Source organism: Fundulus heteroclitus, unplaced genomic scaffold (assembly GCF_011125445.2).
Source record: "Fundulus heteroclitus isolate FHET01 unplaced genomic scaffold, MU-UCD_Fhet_4.1 scaffold_387, whole genome shotgun sequence".
NCBI lineage: Eukaryota > Metazoa > Chordata > Actinopteri > Cyprinodontiformes > Fundulidae > Fundulus > Fundulus heteroclitus.
Window position 1 is genome coordinate 23,506 of NW_023396800.1, and position 21,687 is coordinate 45,192.

Here is a 21,687-nt window from a genome sequence, read left to right on the forward strand (position 1 = left end):
TGTGCCCCAGGTGAGACTGAACATCTCCAATCAGAGCTTCCTTCTATCGTCTCTGTTGGACTAATTCCTCGTCTTTAGTTGGCATTTGGGAATCTAAGTGTTTAAAGTCTTTCTGGGATCGATTATTTGCCCTGAATCTCTGGATTTCCAGCTGCTGTAAATGTAACGTCTGTGTTCAACCTAACAACCTATTGGGTTTGCTTTGAAGTGGTTCTGTGTTCAGCCCTTTGTGCTAAATGCATTAAAACTGAACATCTCCTCAAAACTGCAGCTCATTTTGATGGAAACAAAAAGGTGGAGAAAACAACCTGCTGCACTGCTGCTTTACAGAAAGAGGGAAGGAAAGTCTGAGAGACAGAAACCTTTATTTCCTCTGACAATAGATCCCAGATTAGAGCAGATATATTTGTAGAAACATGGAATATTTCTATCTGCTGTTTACTTCTAAAGGACCAAATCAGTCCCATGTCATTTCTAATCTGTAATTATTCTCTAAAAACATCCAATCCAGTCTCTGAGGGAAAAAAGCATCTGAAATGTGAACACTACCTGATCCAAGGAGCTGTTTCTCTGGCAGATTAGAGCAATTCCTCCAGATTTCCTTCATTATTGCTGAAAATGCTGCCAGGAACCATTTTCTGTCTCTCTGCCTCTTCTGTAGCTGCTGTGTTTGTGGGAGAAGGTCAGATAGAAGCAGAGAAATGAGGACAATGGTGACCTGATGCTAAAGAGTTGATGTTGCTGAAAGCTGCTGCATGTTTCTGTCAGCATTTCTTCATCTGATCTGCTTTGTGAATCAGATCCTGACAGTGAACAGATACTGGCCACAAAGCAGAGGCAGATCTCTGCTGTCTGACCATCTAACAAGGTTCTGCTTCTAAGGATGGATCCCATTGGTTAGCATCACATCATGTGAACTAAGAGACCTTCTAATGATGACACCTCCTGATGTTCCAGATGTTTCTGCTCCAACTTCATCACTAAATCAGGTTTTTCCTTCAGTTGTCTCTTCTCTGTTCCAGCAGATGTTGGTCTGCAGGAGGTTCTAGAGGAACATAAGATCAGTCTGAGGAGGAGATGTGAACGTGTGACTGAAGGAAGTGATGAACCAGGAAGTAGACCCCTCCTCAACAGGATCTACACTGATCTCTACATCACAGAGGGACAGAGTGAAGAGGTTAATACCCAACATGAGGTGAAGCAGCTGGAGAGAGCTTCCAGGATCCAGAACCTCCATGACTCTCCAATCAGGTGCCACGACATCTTTAAAGCCTCACCTGACCAACATGGAGCCATCAGAGTGGTTCTGACCAACGGCGTCGCTGGTGTTGGAAAAACCTTCTCAGTGCAGAAGTTCACTCTGGACTGGGCCGAGGGCTTGGAGAACCAAGATGTCCGTGTGGTGGTTCTGCTGTCGTTCAGGGAGCTGAACCTGATCAGAGGTCAGCACCACAGTCTTCTAACGCTGCTCCATGTTTTCCATCCAACCCTCCAGAAGCTTCCAGCAGAGCGGCTGGCTCGCCACAAACTTCTCTTAATCTTTGACGGCCTGGATGAAAGCAGACTTTCTTTGGACTTCAGCCACAGTCAGGTGGTTTCTGACGTCACACAGAAGTCATCAGTCGACGTTCTGCTGACAAACCTCATCAAGGGGAACCTGCTTCCCTCGGCTCTGGTCTGGATCACCTCCAGACCTGCAGCGGCCAATCAGATCCCTCCTTCATGTGTTGCCAGGGTAACAGAGGTACGAGGCTTCACCGACGCCCAGAAGGAGGAGTACTTCAGGAGGAGGTTCAGTGATGAAGAGCTGTCCAGCAGAATCATCTCCCACATCAAGACCTCCAGGAGCCTCCACATCATGTGTGGAATCCCAGTCTTCTGCTGGATCACTGCTACGGTTCTGGAGAACATGTTGACCACAGAGCAGAGAGGAGAGATGCCCAAGACCATGACTGACATGTACTCTCACTTCCTGCTGGTCCAGACCAGGAGGAAGAAGAACAAGTACCATGGAAGACGTAGGAGGAGTCAGAAGAAGCAGATGGAGGCTGACAGGGAAGTTCTCCTGAAGCTGGGGAGGCTGGCGTTGGAACATCTGGAGAAAGGAAACATCATGTTCTACCAAGAAGACCTGCAGCAGTGTGGTCTGGATGTCACAGAGGCCTCGGTGTACTCAGGAGTTTGTACAGAGATCTTCAAGAGAGAGAGCGTGATCTTCCAGAAATCAGTCTACTGCTTTGTTCATCTGAGCATTCAGGAGTTTCTGGCTGCAGTCTACATGTTCCACTGCTTCACCAGCAGGAACACACAGGTGGTGGAGAACTTCCTTGGAAAACAATACAGTGAAACATCTCTGGATGAGTTCCTGAAGAGCATCATGGGTAAATCCCTCAGAAAAAAACATGGCCAGTTGGACCTGTTTGCTCGCTTCCTTCATGGCCTCTCTGTGGAGTCCAACCAGAGACTCTTAGGAGGCCTGCTGGGTCAGACAGAGAACAGTCCAGGAACCATCCAGAGAGTCATCACCAACCTGAAGGAGATGAAAATTGATTATATCACTTATAAAATCTCTCCTGACAGAAGCATCAACATCTTCCACTGTCTGATGGAGATGAAGGACCTCTCAGTTTATCAGGAGATCCAACAGTTCCTGAAATCAGAGAACAGATCAGAGAAGCTCTCTTTGATCCAGTGTTCAGCTCTGGCCTACATGCTGCAGATGTCAGAGGAGGTTCTGGATGAGTTGGACCTGGAGAAGTACAACACATCAGAATCAGGACGACAGAGTCTGGTTCCAGCTGTGAGGAACTGCAGAAAGGCTCGGTGAGTCCAGATGTCTTCACTGACTGATGCTGATTCAGCATTATTGTCGCCCGGTTTATTCTTCATTATTCAGTGAGTTCTGGGTGTTTTTGGACCTTTAACTATTTCTTTAAGACTTTGGACTATTTCAACCATTCAGATTTCTAAATCTTCAGCTCATTCAGGTCAGCTCTGCTGCAGCTTTTGGTATTTAGAGATTTTGATCTTTTAGAAAGATTCAATCATCCAGAGACACATTTTAAACTTTAAACAGCTCTTCACTCATTGGGCTGTTACCCATAATTCACCTTTTTAGAAAATCACTCTTTAGGTCAGGGCTATTGAACTGATGGTCTGTGGGCCACTTCTGGTCTGCTGGTGATGGTAGTCTGGCCCTTAAATGACTTCTTTGTAAAAACTAAATAAATCAGAGAAGATCAGAAACATTGTGTGAAAAACAGCCCAGATGAGCGGCATGGTTGAACAGCCTTGGTTTGTCTGCTGTTCAGTTCCTAACCTCTAAGTAATAGGTACGCTTTCATTGTTCTCTGAAACAGTCCACAACTATGTTTGTCTCCCAGTGTCTACGACTGTCACTGACATCTTCAACCCTTGGAGTAAGCCCCCCCATTTGTGATGTCCCCCCTTCGGGTCAACCATGTTTTATCCCTGGGGGGGATACATTCCTCCCCAGGGGCGGTTCTAGACACGGGCCAACAGGGCCTGTGCCCCTGTAGAACTGCTCCTGGCCCCTGTACTAAAAACATTATATTAAATTTCTTAGGATGATAAATGCTGACAAAGATACCGTGACTGGTCATTTGGATCAGTTGTATTTTTTTTCGTTTATGTTTGTACCCAATAATAAAATAACAAAATAATAAGAGAATAAATTAAAAAAAAAATGTTTAAAAATTAAGCTGTTTCACGTTAAGCTCCCACTGTATTGAGAAAAGATCAGGGGTCTGCAACCTGCAGTTCCAGAGCCACAACTGGCTTTTTGGCTTACTTAAAATATTAAACAATGAAATGTTGACCTGTTAAATTCCCCCCCCCCCCAATCTTTTGTTCTGTGCCCCTCTGAAAAAACACTGGCCCCACCCTGGCCCCCCTGCTAAATTTGCTCTAGAACTCCCACTGTTCCTCCCCTTCTGATCTGAATAAGTAACACTATCAGGGGTTTAAAGTTCTTCGTCACTGTGAGGGACTTTCGTCATTTGGAAAGTTCTGTGTAGACTTTTTATTCAAGATTTTAAACAGAAGCTGCGCTCAACCAATGAAATGGCAGAGCCAGGACATTAGCCAATCAGAAGGAGAGTAGGGCGGGTCTTTGCAAAGCGGAAATCTACTAGTTTGAGGTTTATCGGAGTTCAATCATTTTAACTTTTGAAAAAACATCTCAAACTGACCTCAGATGCATGAATGAACGTAGCGGTGGTCAAAGGTTTTCTTTGGATTTATGCGAAGCAGCAGGTCAGCAAGTTCAGTGGATAGAACAGCTGACAATAACTTCCCTCGGTAAGTGTGTCTAAACTGAAAGAGTAAAAAAGAAGGTCGTGGAGGGGCTGTTGACCATCTCCAGCAGTCAATGAGCGAGAGGTGGGGACACATAGGATTGATTTATATTGAATGTGACAGTGGAGTTAATGTACAGGTGTGAAGAAGATGATGTAATGATGCAAGTTGCTGTCGTTTGAATTAGCTGCAGTTTATGGAGGGTTTTGAAATTGTAAAGTGAAAAGGTGAGTGGACTGTGGACCAGTTTGGCAAAAGTGTGAAGGAAGAACTTGATGCTGCAAATATTAAGTTAACCAGGTGATGTTATGGATGTGGAAAGTGAAGGAGATTATGGAGAGGCTGTCCAGGATGGCACCAAGGCTCTGAAGCTGGAGGGTGGCAGAGATACAGGAATGATCAATGGAACTACCAGATTTGGTTAAAGTGGACTTTGCACAATAAGCAAATGAGGTTACTAAGGTGGCATGACGTCCACGGCATCAGGAATATATGGGCTGACTGGAAACATTTTTCAGTCAAATTGATTATATTTGCTTTAACCCCTGAATATTATGGATTTATATTAATACATCTGTTGTGTCCTTCACATCTGTAAATTAATTTTGTTGTTTGTTTTTATAGAGTATTATTACGTTTTCTCCATACCCACACCCGAGTCCCGACAGTAGATGGCGCAAGTTTAAAAACAATTGTCTAACCTACTGGATCTAGCTAGCTACCTCAAAGAGCACCTGCTGTGGGAGATTATTAAACTATTAAACCGTAAAAAAGAAAAATGACACGGGGAAATGAGGTCTCTCTGCTCGCCAACTGGAGAACCCTTGTATTTCCAAAACTCGCATGTACAACGGGTGTGAGCTAAGAGTCCTGATTACAACACAGTGTACATGCTTTTTTTTTTTTTTACAGATGAGTGTGTTTTACAAATAACAGTCTGTGTCCATCCATTGGTCTGCGCCGTGACCCAGCAGTGTCCCCGTGCTTCCAGTCTTCTTTGGCAGACATGGTCTTATTTCTGGGAACAGCTCCACAAACGTTGAAAAACAGACAACCTTATCTTGTCAGATGACCTCTTTTTGGGTCACACAGGATGTCATGTTCTGGATTTCTGCTCCCTTCGCCTCACTGCCAAGGACACACAGACTTCCAGATGTTTTCCAAACCTCTGCACTGCTAGCTAACCATTATTAATAAAACTTTTATTCAATAATAAAACTTTTGAAATGAACCCCCCCCCCTCTGTTTTTTTTTTTTTTTTTTTTTTTGGCAAATCGCACACTGGTGGAGAGCATGCTCTGAAGAAAAGCTGCTTTATTTATGCAGTTGTAGTAACACACTGTGTTCTATTGGAAGTAACGTAATGCCATTATCTGTTACATTAAGTCATGACTCTCTTTACTGAATGAAAACTGGAGCCTCCTGTTTTCTTTCTGATACATTCCCAGTAATTTTACCCAGTTTGGTCACTTCCAGTAAAAGGAAGAGGCGTCACTTGTATGTATAGTTAGAGATGATTTGGAAGTGAGATGAAGCCAAAACAACCATAGTGTATTATCACTAGACTCACATATGTCTAGAGATGATCTGGTGATAATTTACATAGAGGAGACGGCCAAATGCTACCATGGACATCCAGATAGATTTAGTCAGTTCTGTTGTTTTACTCTAGATGATATTTCTTCATCTTTGTGGTTAAATGAAGCTTTTAACCAAAGCAGAGACACAGCAGCTCTGCAGTAGAACCAAGACCTGAAGAGACTGAAGAGATTCTCTGTGTGGGTCAAACAGGACATTGATGTGAAGAGCAGATGTTCATCTGATGATGACATCACTGTTTAGTCATCATCTTTTAGTCTGTTTATCAGTGTTCATTAGTTTGATTTAACTACAACTGATCTGATTCTTTCTATCATCACAGACTATTGGGCTGTGAGCTCTCATGGACTGAATGTGAAGTTGTGGCCTCAGCTCTGAAGTCCAACCTCTTCCTGACTGACCTGGAAATAGATAAGATCGATGTACGGACAATCATTGGAGACTCTGACATGAAGAGTCTCTGTGAGATCCTGGAGACTCCATTCTGTAAAGTAAAGAAGCTGGCGTAGGTTTTATCTTCACTGCTTAAAACTTATTTTAATTAATAATTTTGTTATGACATTTTTTCTTTACAGACAACCTGCTGTCCAAATGTTTTGCCTTGTTAATTATTTATTTTCTTCTTTGATATTTTCAGTATTGAACATTTAACACTTAAAATGATTTGGACTGAAGAACAAAAATTAGTAAAATAAGTCAAATGATGTGAATTATTGATGGAGATGTTTTAATTTAATTTGGGAAAGATTTAGATTACAAGATCAGATAATTTAGCTTTAATTTTCATTTCTTTGTCACATCTTTACATGAAACATTAATCTTTGTTCCTCCAGAGTAGTGCCAGGATCACATTCATACACATAAACAGTAAAATAAACATAATAAAATAGCATTATCTAAAAAATGAATGTCTGAGAAGAACAAAGAGAGAAAATGTAAACTAAATCAAAGCGACGCAACCAGCAAGTTGCATGTTCTCCCTGTGCATGCGTGGGTTCTCTTTGGGTACTCCGGCTTCCTCCCACAGTCCTAAAACATGACTGTTAGCTTAACTGGCCTCTCTAAATTCTCCTTAGGTGTGAGTTTGTGTGTGAATAGTTGGTTGTCCTGTCTGTCTCTGTGTTGTCCTGTGATAGGCTGCTTACCTGTCCAGGTGAAGCCCGCCTCTCAGCCACTGACAGCTGCAGATAGACACCAGCAGCCCTCAGGACCCCAGCAGGGATAAGCCTGTTGGAAAATGGTTGGATGGACGGCACCAGCAGGTTCCAGCAGCTCAGCTTTGTCCTGAAGCTGCTGTTCTGTTGGTGCGGCTCAGAGAGGAACCGTCCTCTTCAGTCTGACAGCTCAATCAGACAGAACCAGAACCAGAACCAGGACCCAGCAGTGTGGCTATTAAAACTACAGCACAATATTGAAAAGTAAAAAGCTCTACTGCAGCAGATGCTCTCTGGACTCAGCGGTACCGTTTAGCAACAAGCCAACAAGTTTGAGCACCAAGAAGGAAACCAAGCGGGATGAGCTGCTAAGATCTCGCGAGAGCTGTGAGCTGTGCGTAAGTAAAATGGCGGCATACATGTAGTTCAAAATTAAATCCACTCAGGTAAGTAATAACCAATAACTGAAAATTAAACAAAGCAAAGTTTAAACATTAACAATTGTCCCATTTTCACGAGGGAACAAACTGGAAGAAGAGACCTTGACAAGCCTGGAGAGCTACCTGGACGAGTGTTTTGACAACATCGTGATGGGGAAGAAAAAAAATCCCGCAGCCACAAACACACCTTCACTCAAACGAACCTGGTCTAGGTCTACCGGTGCCTCAACTTCCACGCTGTCTCCCGACAGGAGCTACAGCAACGTCCTGGACAAAAAGCTTACCAGCCTGGACGCTCGCCTCGCCTTGGTAGAGGTGCTCCACAAAGAGTTCCAGGCTTTGAGAGAAGCGGTCGAATTTAGCCAAGCCCAGCTAGCTTCTGTTGCCGCGGAAAATGACGCGCTGAGGGGGAAAGTCACGGAGCTAACCGAGGGGTTGACGCGGCTGACCGGCGAAAATAAGAAGATGAAAGAATCCATTCTGGACATACAGTCGCGAAGTATGAGAGACAACCTCGTCTTTGCAGGCATCCCGGAGCGGCAGGAGGAAGACCCTGAGTTTGCTATACGTGAGTTTCTCCAGCAGAAGCTGAAAATACCGGCGGATCAGGTAAAAAACATCACCTTTCATCGCGTTCACTGGCTCGGAGGTAAGAAACCCGATAAAATCCGCCCTCGTCCGAATGTAGCCAAATTTGAGCATTATAAACAAAAAGTGTTTGTTAAAAGCTATGGCCGCGAATTGAGAGGAACGGATTTCAGTGTTAATGACCAGTTTCCCAAGGAAATCCTAGACCGTAGGCGAGTGTTATTTCCAATCAGGAAAAAATACATTAATGAGGGCGTCAGAGCTAACGTTGCAGTTGACAAACTTTATATCAATGGTCAGTTGTTCAGGGATCAGAAGATCACTCCTTGGCTTTATTAGATGAACAAAGGGTGGATTTATAGCTTGTCTCGTTTGGAAAAAAAGAATGTGTTCGGAACACGGTGATAAAAGAAATAAATGCACAGCTCAAGAGCATGTTGGCACGGTATGGTTGTTAGTCACGGTTGGGTACACGAGGCATGGGTGATGGTTATTTCTCTTTCATCTTTTCTCACTCTTTGCACTTTCTTAATTCTCTGTCTTTCTTTATATTATTCATCTGCTCCTTTCCTGCTGACCAGGAAATCACAAGCACGTCAGTTGATGCTACCTGGGTCTTTGTATAACTATTCTTCTGAGGACATGCACTTTTCATCTTCTCACTTTCACCTATGATGAATGTAAAGTTTGTGTCATGGAATGTGCATGGAGCAGGCACCGGGGAAAAACAGCTAAAGATCTCTAACCAGCTTACAAGATTAAAGGCAGATGTTGTCTTATTGCAAGAAACCCATAAATCAGATACAACTGTAAGTGATCTTAACTCACCTGAGTTCCCCAATGTGTTTGCTGCCTGCTACAACTCTAGACAGAGAGGAGTAGCAATTTTAATCCACAAAAACGTTAGTTTTAAAATATTAGACAAAATTATTGATCCCGAAGGTAGATTCATAATAATTAAAATATCTATTCATAATCAGAAGTTATGTATTGTTAGTGTATATGGTCCAAATGTTGATGAACCCTCATTCTTCCACAAACTCTTCCACGCACTTTTAAAACACGGGGATTGTTCTCTAATTATTGGGGGTGACCTCAACTTTGGTCTAAATGAGGAAATAGACAGGCTGAATACTACAGGGACTCAGCGTAGTTGGCAGTCATTAAATATAGTCAAACAATACATGAGTGATTTTGGTCTTTGCCTTGCATGGCGTTCTCTTCATCCTAATAGTAAGCAATATACTTTTTTTTCAAATGTTCACCACTCGTATTCTCGTTTGGACTATTTCTTAATCAGCAGTTCGCTGCTGTCGGACGTTTCAGATGCTGTAATTCATCCTATCGCTATTAGTGATCATGCTCCTGTTACTTTAACCCTAACAAATAAAAAAATAACCCCACAAAACAAGAGCTGGAGATTTAATACATCGCTGCTTAAAGATGAAGAATTTAATAAATTTTTCAAAGAAGAGTGGGCTTCATACTTAGAACACAATGATCTGCCAGGCACTTCAGCTTCTATACTTTGGGAAGCAGGGAAAGCAGTGATGAGAGGCAAAATAATTTCATTCTCATCTCACAAAAAGAAGTTGGAAAACAAGAAGATTCCGGAATTAGAAGAAAAACTTAAGTTACTAGAAACTTCCCTGGAAGAGGGAAAGTTGGGTAAAATCCGTAAAATAAAACTAGAATTAAACCAGTATGTTGAAAAGCAAAACAAATTTCTAATAGAAAAACTTCGATTAGAAAATTTTGAACATGGCAATAAGTCAGGAAGCTTCTTAGCTAATCAGCTAAAAATAAATAAAGAGAAAACGACTATATTTGCAGTTATAGATTCCAATGGGAATACATTACATGATCCAGAATGTATAAATAACACCTTCCGTGATTTCTACAAAACTTTATACACATCACAGATAAATCCATCAGACAATGTCATCAAGCAGTTTCTGGATAAAATTACACTTCCTAAACTATCAGATAACCAAAGAACGACACTGGAATCACCGCTGACAACACTTGAAGTTCAGGAAGCTTTAACAAGCATGCCCAATAAAAAGCCTCCAGGCCCACATGGATTCCCTACTGAGTTTTATAAGGAGTTCTGGAGTATTCTGGCACCAACGTTTCACAGAATGTTGCAAGAAATTCAGGAAAATGGCAGATTTCCAGCTAATATGAACTCTGCCACCATCAGTCTTCTGCTTAAGCCAGGCAAAGATCCTATGTTGCCCACCAGCTATCGTCCCATATCCTTAATCAACGTGGATATTAAAATAATATGTAAAGCTTTTGCAAAACGATTAGATAAAGTCACTCCTTTCATAATCCACTCAGACCAAACTGGCTTTATCAGAGGAAGGCAGTCATCCACAAATACACGCAGATTACTTAATTTAATAGATTATTCCTACAGTACAAATAATAAAACTATTATTATGTCTTTAGATGCAGAAAAAGCATTTGATAGAGTAAATTGGAATTTTTTATTCGCTACTCTGCATAAATTTGGTTTTGGCAATTTTTTTATAAATTGGTTAAAAATTTTATACAGCTCTCCTACAGCCTGTGTCAGGACAAATAATCAAACATCTTCCAGCTTTTGTCTCCAGAGGGGCACTAGGCAAGGATGCCCACTTTCCCCCTCACTTTTTGCCATTTTTATTGAACCTCTAGCAGCAACAATTAGACAAACAAAGGTTATTAAAGGTATAAAATGCATGAATATAGAGCATAAAATTAGTCTTTATGCTGATGATGTATTACTCTATCTTCAGCACTCAAACTCTTCCCTTTCTCAAGTAATTAGATTACTAGAATCCTTCTCAAAGGTTTCTGATTACTCTATAAACTGGTCTAAATCTACGGTACTGCCAATTAATTGCTCTTTCCAAAACCCCCTAGATTTACATTTGCGCTCAGGAAACATCACATATTTGGGTATCACTGTGTCGTCTAAACTTGCGGATTTAGTAAAATCTAATCACATCCCACTTTAAAAAAAGATAGAAGATGACCTGGATAGATGGAAATCGCTTCCAATTTCACTCATGGGTAGGGTAGCTTCGATTAAAATGATGGTCTTACCTAGAATTAATTACTTATTTTCAATGATCCCCAATAAACCATCATCTGACTGGTTTAAATCTCTAGACTCTTCAATCTCTAAATTTCTTTGGAAAGATAAACCGCCCCGTATCAGCTTAAAGACGCAACAGAAAACTAAAGACAGAGGGGGACTAGATCTTCCTAACTTCCATAAGTACTACTTGGCAAATAGACTACAATATATCACTAAATGGATAAAGCATAATCCTTTAGACGAGCCCAGGATAGATATAGAACAGAAAATATGCAATAATATCATGACTTCAGACTTGCCGTTTATTAGCTCAAATATAAAACGGCATACATGCTTTAAAAATATCAATATCAGCTCTACTCTGACAGCATGGTGGGAGTTTCTTAAAATGACAAAGTCGTCACTTATCCCATGCAGTCGTACACCCATCTGGAACAACCCTGACATCCTACATAATAATAATATGATAAACTTTACATACTGGAAGAATAAAGGTATTGAATATCTGGAACACTTACTTGATGGAACCGAGTTCATCAATTTTTCCAAACTAAATATGCAATATGGCATTAGTAAAAATATTTTTTTGGAATATGAACAACTTAAATCTATAATTAGAAAAAAAATTAAGCATGTTAAAGGTGGTCTACAAATTCCAAGTAATATATTAGAGTTCCTAGATTTAAACCCCCCCAAACTACTGTCTAAATCATACAGGACACTGACTAAAATAGATGATTCAATATCTCTTCCTATTATGAAATGGGAAGAGGATCTATCAGTCAGCTTTGAACAAAACTTCTGGGCCCAGATATGTCTGAGAACTTTCAAATTGACTAAAAACACCAACTTACAACTAATACAATACAAAATCCTTCACAGAGTACACTACACAGGACAAAGATTATTCAAGATGGGTCTGGCACAATCTAATATCTGTCCACACTGCATAGGCAATCATCCTGATAATTATATGCATGCGTTATGGTTATGCACACCAGTCCAGAGGTTCTGGACACAGATATGTAAGGACTTATCAAAGTGTTTGAGTTGTAAAATTACACCTTCCCCATCAGTTTGCTTGCTCGGTAATTTTGAGGAAAGCCCTCTGGGGAATAAAATAGTTTACATGGTTTTCACTGCACTATGTATCGCAAAGAAAACTATCCTCATGAATTGGAAAAGTAAGGAGAATCTCAGTATCAATCAGTATAGATATCCTTTGTTGGATCATATTAATCTTGAGACAGCATCTGCATCCACATCTGTTCAATCTCTTTGGGCTCCTTTGATTAGCACTATCACTTAGTGGAATGGAGGGCGGTGGGTTGCTTTCTGCAGGGCGCAGTGGCTGGGTGGAGGGGTTCCTGGGACTCTGGGGGCACTTGGAGTGGGGCGTTCGGTGGGTCTGACATCCGGGAGGAGCTTGGGAGGCCTACGGGTGGCCCACAGCACCGCTTGCGGCGCTCTTGGGGAGCTACGCGGTGACGGACGTGGGTTACTGACCTGGTGGCTGTGCTGTCGCTCGGTGGGTCCTGGGTGGGTCTGGGGGCCTGGGGTCCCTGGGGCGTGCCACCCTCGGGCGGAGGCCCTGGTGGGGCCTCGGGGGTTCCGGTTCCGGGGGGTGTGCCGCTTGGGGTCTGGGCCGGCGTGCGCCCGGGTGTCTGCCCCTGCACGGGGCCTCTGGTGCGCTGGGGGGCCTCGGGGCCTGTTGAGCTGGTAGGGGGGCATGGTCATTAACATCTGAGGGCAGATGCTCTTCCCCTTCTTTGGGTTGGCACTCTGCTAGTGGGGGGAAGGGAAGGGGAGGGAGGGGGAGTAGTGACTTACCCAGCCTGGTTGTCTAGTGTCGAATGTATGGGGAGATGTTTGAATGTTAGTGTTGGGGAGGGGTTAAATCTACGAGTGGGGTGGGGGGGGGGGTTTGGTGGACGTTCTGGTGGGCTTGTTTCCGGCCCCCTGTCCCGGTCCTGGTCCGTGTAGTCTCCCGGTGCGGGTTTCGCTTGGGGGGTGGGGTTTGGGATGGCTCGTGCGGGCTGGCTGGCCAGGGTCCCTCATCTTATTAATTTATTTGTTTATTTATTATTATTATTATTATTATTATTATTATTATTATTATTATTATTATTAGGCACCTGCCATAGCATTTGCAATGAGGAGGCAGTGTTGTGCGAAGCACAGCACTGCCTCCCATGCAAATGCATGGAGGCACCTATTACTATGCATCTCTAAACGGACTCTTTATTATTATTCTTTATTATTTTACGATTAATGCGGCCCGAACCGTAGCGTGCACCCCCAGGATATAGGTACCAAAACGTGCGGCTCGGTCGGGAATAGTGTGCTACTACTTTTATTGGGGTTTCGAGTTACCATGGCAACGCAAAAAGCGAAAAACCCCCCCCCAAAAAAACCCATAGGAATGAATGGAGTCGGGTCGAAAGAAAACCTCGAAAAAGCCTCAAAATGACCATTTTCAAAGCTGTACTGTATCGTCATGCTTTCACCTACGAACACCGTTTAACTTCCAGTTTGTAGATATATCTGTGAACTACTCAGAAGTGAAAACGGCATGTGGATATCTTTTATCGTCTCTTCACAGTTACTCCTCAAAGCTCATGTCCAAAAATCAGCGAAATCATCATTTACAATGAAAGTCAATGACGGAATTCTCCAACCGCTAGAGTTGCCCACTCTAGCTTTTTTTAAAATTTCAAAACTCCGAACAATTTGAGCTTACTCGCTCAATTTTCACTCTACATAGACACATTATACATCAAAACGTAGGTATTGTAGGTTTTGTCAGGATTCAGGAAATGTAACTCTCATTGGTGTGGCATTTATAGATTTTTCGCAAATCACCTCAAAGCGACACAAACCCGAAACCTCCCCCATTCAATCCAAAACATCACATGTTTTCGTATCGTCGCTACTCCTAAACCGTTTTATGTACAGGCATGAAACTGTCACACATGAATGTCCCAACCCTTCTGGCACTCACAAAAAAGGAATTTTGAGGATAACTGTTACGGTTTTTCCGCAGGAACAATTTGTTCGGGAGTAGCGAATGTGCAAAATCCTAAAAACGCTTTGGAGCTGCATTTTCCCACATCAACCACTTTTTTACATTGTCGCTGTGCCTACACAGATTCTTGTACAAACATAAAAATGAGCTTCATGGTCCTCAAAAGCCTGCTGATACTCATGGTGAAAGAATGATTTTGATATCTCTTATACTTTTTGAGTTACAGCGATTTGTTCGGGACCGTTTTTAGAGGATTTCTGAAAATCCATAAAAATCGCCTTTATATCATAATTTTTTACGCCTTTATTAAAGTTTTTCCAGCAAAAAATGATAGCTTTTCTTCTTCCCCTATCCGTTACGAACTAAACACAGAAAAAATTATGTCTCTACCATTTATGGATCAGGAGATATGGAGCGTTGTTCGAGGCAAAGTTCTCCATTATAATAATTATAAGTGTCTGCACTTCAGTAGGCTGGCCCGCTGCAGCTGTGTCAGTGAGTTTCCATGACGACGGAACTCTGAGGGCCAGAGGGAGATGCTCCATTGAGATAGAATGGCAACTTTCGATGCCCGCTGCAGTGGCTGTGATTAATGTAGAAATCTGAAATTCGCACAGTCACTTCCTCTTAACATTTTAAAATTTTAAAGTGACTTTCAGCCATGTGTCAGTTTTCTGTGCCATTTTGGATGTCACATGCTTTCCTATTGGGCCTTTGCTTCCAACAGGACCTGGCATGATAACCAGACACGACCCAATTGGCCAATACAGCACCACCCACCTGTGGGAAATGGCACTACACACCATTTTGGTCAAATGTTGAGTTCTGGGCCCAGATGTGGTGAGGCTGAGTTTCTAAAGGAGGCCAATCTGTCCCATGAACTTTGGTCACGTTTGGTGACAATAAGTATTGGCACCCCTATTTGAGGCACTTCCCACAACAGGATTTAGACCAAACTGACAGAGTACAATCACCCGGTGATACTGAACACAACCTTGTTAGCGGCTAACAGTTAGCATGTTGCTAACCGGAAGTAGCTCTAAGAAGGTTTCACCAATTTCTGCTTCACAGAGTCTGTTCTTCCTTTAGAGAGAAAGCTCCACAAGAAATTTGGACTACGTCGCATAAAGCATCTCCAAGCTATGAGGTGTCAAACATCCAATGCTTTTCAATGGGGGACCAAACCCCTTATGCTCCCAATAATGCATGCCCATATATGGCGCTACAGTATAGCTCAGAGGGAGAGTGCAGGCTTAGCATGCAAGAGGTCATGGGATGGATTCCCGGTGTGGGAGACTTAGTGTTTTGTAATATAATCCCCACAGTGTGTATATTAAAACATGTGTGATGATCCCATGAAGTATTTTTTTGTACCACCCGCCATTTTGAGTTACCATGGCAACGTTATAAACAACGTTTTTTCTCCCTATTTGAGGCTCATCCCAGTACAGGATTTGGACCAAACTAACAGAGTACACTCACCCAGTGATACCATACACAACCATGTTAGCGGCTAACGGTTAGCATGTTGCTAACCGGAAGTAGCTTTAAGAAGCTTGTACAAACTCCTGCTTGACAGATTTGGTGAATTTTAGGATTTTCTCCCTTTTTAGGCACTTCTCAGTACAGGATTTCAACCAAACTAACAGAGTAACATCACCCGGTGATACTGAACACAACCATGCTAGCGGCTAACCGTTAGCATGTTGCTAACCAGAAGTAGCTTTGGGAAGGTCCTACCAACTGCTGCTTAGCCAGGGTTCTTCTGCCTTTACAGACAGAGAGAGGGCTGCAGCTGTCAGTGAGTCTCCATGACAACGCTGCTAGCAAGAGGCTCCTAGGAGGTCCATTGACTTAACATGGCACCTTTCGACGGCCGCTGCGGGGGCTGTGAAGGCCGTAGGAAGCTGAAATTCGCAGTGTTGCTTCCTGTAGCTATTTCTGACGGCACGGTACGCACCCAGTGGCAGGCGCCTTGCTAAATTTCTTCAGGAATTTTCTAGTTATTATTATTATTATTAATTTTTTTGGGGGGGTGTTAAAGCCAGTAGCCTTGGGGGGCAGGCTGGGGGAGGTAGAGGTGTTGGTCCTGGTGGGTGGTTGGCTGGGGGGCCCTGCGGCCTCTCCCCGGCCCCCGGGCTATGGTGGTGCCGCTGGAGGGGCCCCTTTCTCCGGATGGGGCTTTCGGGGACCGGGGGTGCCTATTGGAGTCAGTAGGGGAGCTGGCTCCCTGTGTTGGCTCCCCAGTCCTTTGCTCCCCATCTCCTGACTCCTCCCTCTGCCTGCTCCATCACGCCACCACACATGTAGTTCCTTGGGGAGAGAGCGTTACTGGAGGTTGCCACCTTTTGGTGACGTCCCTCTCCCTAATTTTATCATGCATTTTAGACACTTTCACTCCAAACATTTTCACAACGCACATTCATGTAGGCCACAATATGGGGGGGTGGGGGGAAGACGTCTGGGGGGGGGGCTTATGTTGTGTGAGCCTCGCCTCGGGCGGCTCCCTTCACCCCCTCGCGTATTTAGACATTGAGGGTTCTGGGCAGTTGCTTGGAGGGGGGGCGCTGACACCAGCTTCCTTCCGGAGGGGGGTGGGCTGTGCCGTGCACCCCCTTCGGTGCTCCCAGTTTTAAACACACCTGAGATCAACATGCAACAACACAACATCTGAGCGGGCGTAGGGAGGATCGGGGTCTTTTGCACACGCCCGGTCTCCGTTCGCGGCACGGAGTCTGGGGCCTGGAGGAGGTGCGGGCCACTGGGTCCGGGGTCTTGGCGGGGGGCTGCTGCGGGTAGCCGGCGGCTTACCGGGTCTGGGGCTGACGCCTCTGCTCTCCCCAGGAAGGGATGGGGGGAAGGGGTGGCTAGGGCAAGGTCGGGGTCGGAGGGGGTTTATTAGGTATATAGTGGGTGAGGGGGGGCTCTGGTCAGGTGGCCCGTACGGGTCGTGTCGGCCTCCCCTCTCTGGGGGGCCTGATCCGGGGGGCGTCTGGTCCGGGGGCGGGGCCGGGGATCGGGCACAGGCAGTCGTATGGTTGAATTGTGGTGACCCCCCCCCCCACTTGGGATTTCTGGAGGTGAATGCTGTGTGGAAATGTGTGTACAGCGTCCTTTTTTTGTGTGTCTGTGTGTGGCGAGTGGGGCACAAGGGAGGGATGGTGTGAATGAGTTTTTTTTTTTTTTTTTTTTCCAGGTTCGGGCCCGGTCCGCTCCCTCTCCCAATAACATCTCAAGTCTCCGATAGGTGCGGAGCCCATCCCCCCACGTCCTGCCCTCCTCCGCTGCGTTGGCGGTCCTCGGGTTTGGGGCGGGTTCCCTGGTGGGCGCCAGCCCATTCCCGGCCGTACAGCCGCAATGCTTTTGAATACAGTACGTACGGATTTACACATACAATCAGTATGTATGTGTTCGTTACGTGGTAGTGTACGTACGCGCGCAATACATGCTCCAGCATTTCGCCCGCTTGGTCCAAGTCGGCGTTTCATACGGGCGTGCTGCCTTCCGTGCACCATGTGATGGCGCTCTCTTCTAGATTTAGCGAATCTGGGGGTATCGGAGGGGGGGGGGCACGTACGAAAGGAAGGATAGCTGTACGTTACAATGGCTTAGACCACCCAGGATAGCGCCACCAACGTGTCGGAAAGTGCACTGCACGAACACAACTATGGAGGGGAGGAGAAAAGTGGGGAAGCTTCTGCTATTGGCCAAGACCGTGGCTTATTTAATTATGGGTGTTTTTTAGGGGCCAAGGTGTACATAAGGAGGGAGGCTGTACAGAACTGGTTCCATTGCTTTACAATGGAAGGTGTACAGAAGGAGGGAGGCTGTACGGAACTGGTTCCATTGCTTTACAATGGAAGGTGTACAGAAGGAGGGAGGCTGTACGGAACTGGTTCCATTGCATTACAATGGCTTATTAGCCCACCCAGCATAGCACCACCAACGTGTCGGAAAGAGCACTGCACGAACCAACTACGGGCGGGAAGGGAAAAGTGGGGAAGCTTCTGCTATTGGCCGAGACCGTGGCTTATTTAATTATGCGTGTTTTTTAGGGGCCAAGGTGTACATAAGGAGATGCACAAAACACAGAGAAGCAGTGTGTTTTGTGCCACTGTTCAGCATAGGAGCAACAAAGGGTAACAAACTTGGTACCAAACAAAAGAGTCAATGGAGACGATCGAAACAAGCCCACTTGAGCCCATGTAGCTTTTTCCTTTGTCTCCCAGCAGCTGGGTTTTTCACCTTGCTTAGGCGGCCTCAATGGGGCCTCCTAGAAACCAGTGTTTTGTGCCACTGTTTAGCAAAGCAGCATCGTAGCCTCACAAACTAAACAGTAAATAGAGACGATCGAAACAAGCCCACCTGAGCACATGTGGCTGTTTCTTTTGTCTCCCAGAAGCTGTTTTTTTCACCTTGATGAGGCCTTAATCAGGGCCTCCTAAAAAGAAGTGTACCAAACTTGGTACTGTCATGGTTTTCAGATGACGAGCCCACATGCAGATACGATTCGGGAAGCAAAGCACAGTTTTAAGATGTTTATTTAGGAAACAGGCAGATATAACGGACGGGACTACGGACAACTCGGCAGGGTCAGAACGTCACGGCTGGAGAGACTGCAAAGAGAAGAAGAGTAAGTGACTCTGAAAGCTGAACCATGAGAACTACTAGAAGCTGCGCTGCTTACCATAAAGCTGGGCTGACCTAACCGGTCGTGAGTGACAGATGGATTGACCAGAGTGAGGGAAGAACCAGCAGAATCCGGGAGCACCAAAAACTGTGACAAAAACAGGGAGATCCAAAATTAGTCAAAGTTCAAAGACGAAAAAAACTCACCAGCAGGTTTTCAGGAGTTTGGTCAGAGGCCACGTCGTACCACCACTGCTTAAGGCTCTGGCGTCTTCCATCTGTCATCGCTCTGCTTAAGAAGCCAGAGGAAGCCGCCTGCAACAAGCTGCAGGTGTGGGACACGCCCCCTCAGCAAACTAGGCACACCTGAGGAGTAGAGTTAGAGCAGGACAACACAGAGGGCCAAGGTGTACGGAAGGAGGGAGGCTGTACAGGCTACATGGAAGTACAAAACGGCTATATAGGGGCTAAGGGGTGTAGCAGAGTGGATAAAAACATTGCCCTCCACCAAGAGGAGCAGGGTTCAAATCTCACCTCAGCCTTCATATTCTCATTTAGTACATTAAAGTAAATAAACAATTTAGAGTTGAAATATTTTTCTAATTTCTTAATAGGACTCTGGAAGGGAAATTTGGAAACAGATTTAATAATAATTTGAACATTATCTTTTAAAAAGTGGCGTTTTTTTTAGGTCCTAGATGTACATAACGCGGTAGCGGACGTATATATAAAGTGTACAAAACGCGGTAGGTTACGGGCTGATGGTTGGACTCATTGGAAATCAAGCTCCACTGTTGTGTCTGAAACTGCACTACACGACCACAACTAGCGGGGGAGGGGAACAGCTTTTGCTATTGGCTGAGAGCGTGGCCTATGTAATTATGTGGGTTAAGGAGGGGTCAAGGTGTACGGAAGGAGGGAGGCTGTACAGGCAACATGGAAGTACAAAACGGCTCTCTGCCCCCTATATATACGGGCTAACGGGTGCAGCACAGTGGATAACAACATTGCCTTCCACCCAGAGGAGCAGGGTTCGAATCTCACCTCAACAATCATATTCTCATTTACAACATTAAAGTAAATAAACAATTTAGACTTTGAAATATTTTTTTGATTTCTTAATAGCACTCTGGAAGGGAAATTTGGAAACAGATTTAATAATAATTTGAACATTATCTTTTAAAAAGTGGCGTTTTTTTTAGGTCCTAGATGTACATAACGCGGTAGCTGCCGTACATATTGAGTGTACATAACGCGGTAGCTGCCGTACATATTGAGAGTACATAACGCGGTAGCTGCCGTACATATAAAGTGTACATAACGCAGTAGCTGCCGTAATTATAAAGTGTACATAACGCGGTAGCTGGCGTACATATAAAGTGTACATAACGCAGTAGCTGCCGTAATTATAAAGTGTACATAACGCGGTAGCTGCCGTACATATTGAGTGTACATAATGCGGTAGCTGCCGTACATATAAAGTGTAAATAACGCATTAGTTGTCGTAATTATAAAGTGTACATAACGCGGTAGCTGCCGTACATATTGAGTGTACATAACGCGGTAGCTGGCGTAATTATAAAGTGTACATAACGCGGTAGCAGCCGTACATCTAAAGTGTACATAACGCGGTAGCTGCCGTACATATAAAGTGTACATAACGCAGTAGCTGCCGTAATTATAAAGTGTACATAACGCGGTAGCTGGCGTATATATTGAGTGTACATAACGCGGTAGCTGGCGTATATATAAAGTGTACATAACGCAGTAGCTGCCGTACATATTGAGTGTACATAACGCGGTAGCTGCCGTACATATAAAGTGTACATAACGCGGTAGCTGCCGTAATTATAAAGTGTACATAACGCGGTAGCAGCCGTACATCTAAAGTGTACATAACGTGGTAGCTGCCGTAATTATAAAGTGTACATATCACGGTAGGTGATGTACATATAAAGTGTACATAACGCCGTAGCTGCCGTACATATAAAGTGTACATATCGCGGTAGGTTATTTTTAATAAATATAATAAATATAAACTGTAACCTGCTCTACCAAACATTTAGAGATGTTGCCTGATGTATGTCAGAGCTCCAGCGGGGGGGTTCATCGTTCCAGCACTCTAGCCCAGCAAGAGGCACTCTTCCTGGGGAGAAGTCTGTGACTGAGACCCCCCAAGCCTGGAGGTGGAATTTTTAAATATGTGTCAAAATTTCTGTGAGTAGTGGTAAGAGCTTAACTTAGATTATCATTCATTTATTTCCTACAGTTTTCTCAAAACAGCGCAGGTTTTGTGGATGAGATCCTGCCAAAACTTGTCCCCGGGGCAATGATCTGTCAGGATCCCATTGGACTTTCCCAGAGTGCCCAGTTCTTCAGAGCATGTGTTCTAATGGGGTTACAAACTGTAACCTGCTCTACCAAACATTTAGAGATGTTGCCTGAGCAGGGGGGGTCATCGTTCCAGCACTCTAGCCCAGCAAGAGGCACTCTTCCTGGGGAGAGGTCTGTGACTGAGACCCCCCCAGCCTGGAAGTAGGAGATTAATTTTTTTTTATTTCATATTAGGGGTCTGGAAGCTATATTTGCAAACGGGTTAAATAATAATTTTAACATTATATTAAAATAAGTGGCGTATTTTTTTTGAGATCTGTCTCCAGCATGGGGTGGATACAAAATCAACAGGAGTAGCTCAAATTGTGCCTATGGTAAGGCAGACTTCCAGAAGGGGGGGTCCAGTCAAGCACTCTAGCCCAGCGAGAGGAACTCTTCCTGGGGAGAGGTCTGTGACTGAGACCCCCCCAGCCTGGAAGTAGGAGATTAATTTTTTTTTTTATTTCATATTAG

General features: G+C 44.3%; 1 protein-coding gene across 1 annotated transcript in view; it reads left to right on the forward strand.

Moving 5' to 3' along the window:
- The first annotated feature begins 1,988 nt into the window (after positions 1–1,988).
- The window catches only part of LOC118560104 (protein NLRC3-like), a 48,254-nt gene continuing 28,555 nt past the window's right edge, over positions 1,989–21,687 (forward strand). Inside the window, exons 1-2 of the mRNA XM_036130826.1 lie at positions 1,989–2,823; positions 6,239–6,421. Of these exons, the coding sequence (XP_035986719.1) occupies positions 2,042–2,823; positions 6,239–6,421 (965 nt within the window). The 5' untranslated portion in view covers positions 1,989–2,041. The remainder of the gene's footprint in view (positions 2,824–6,238; positions 6,422–21,687) is intronic.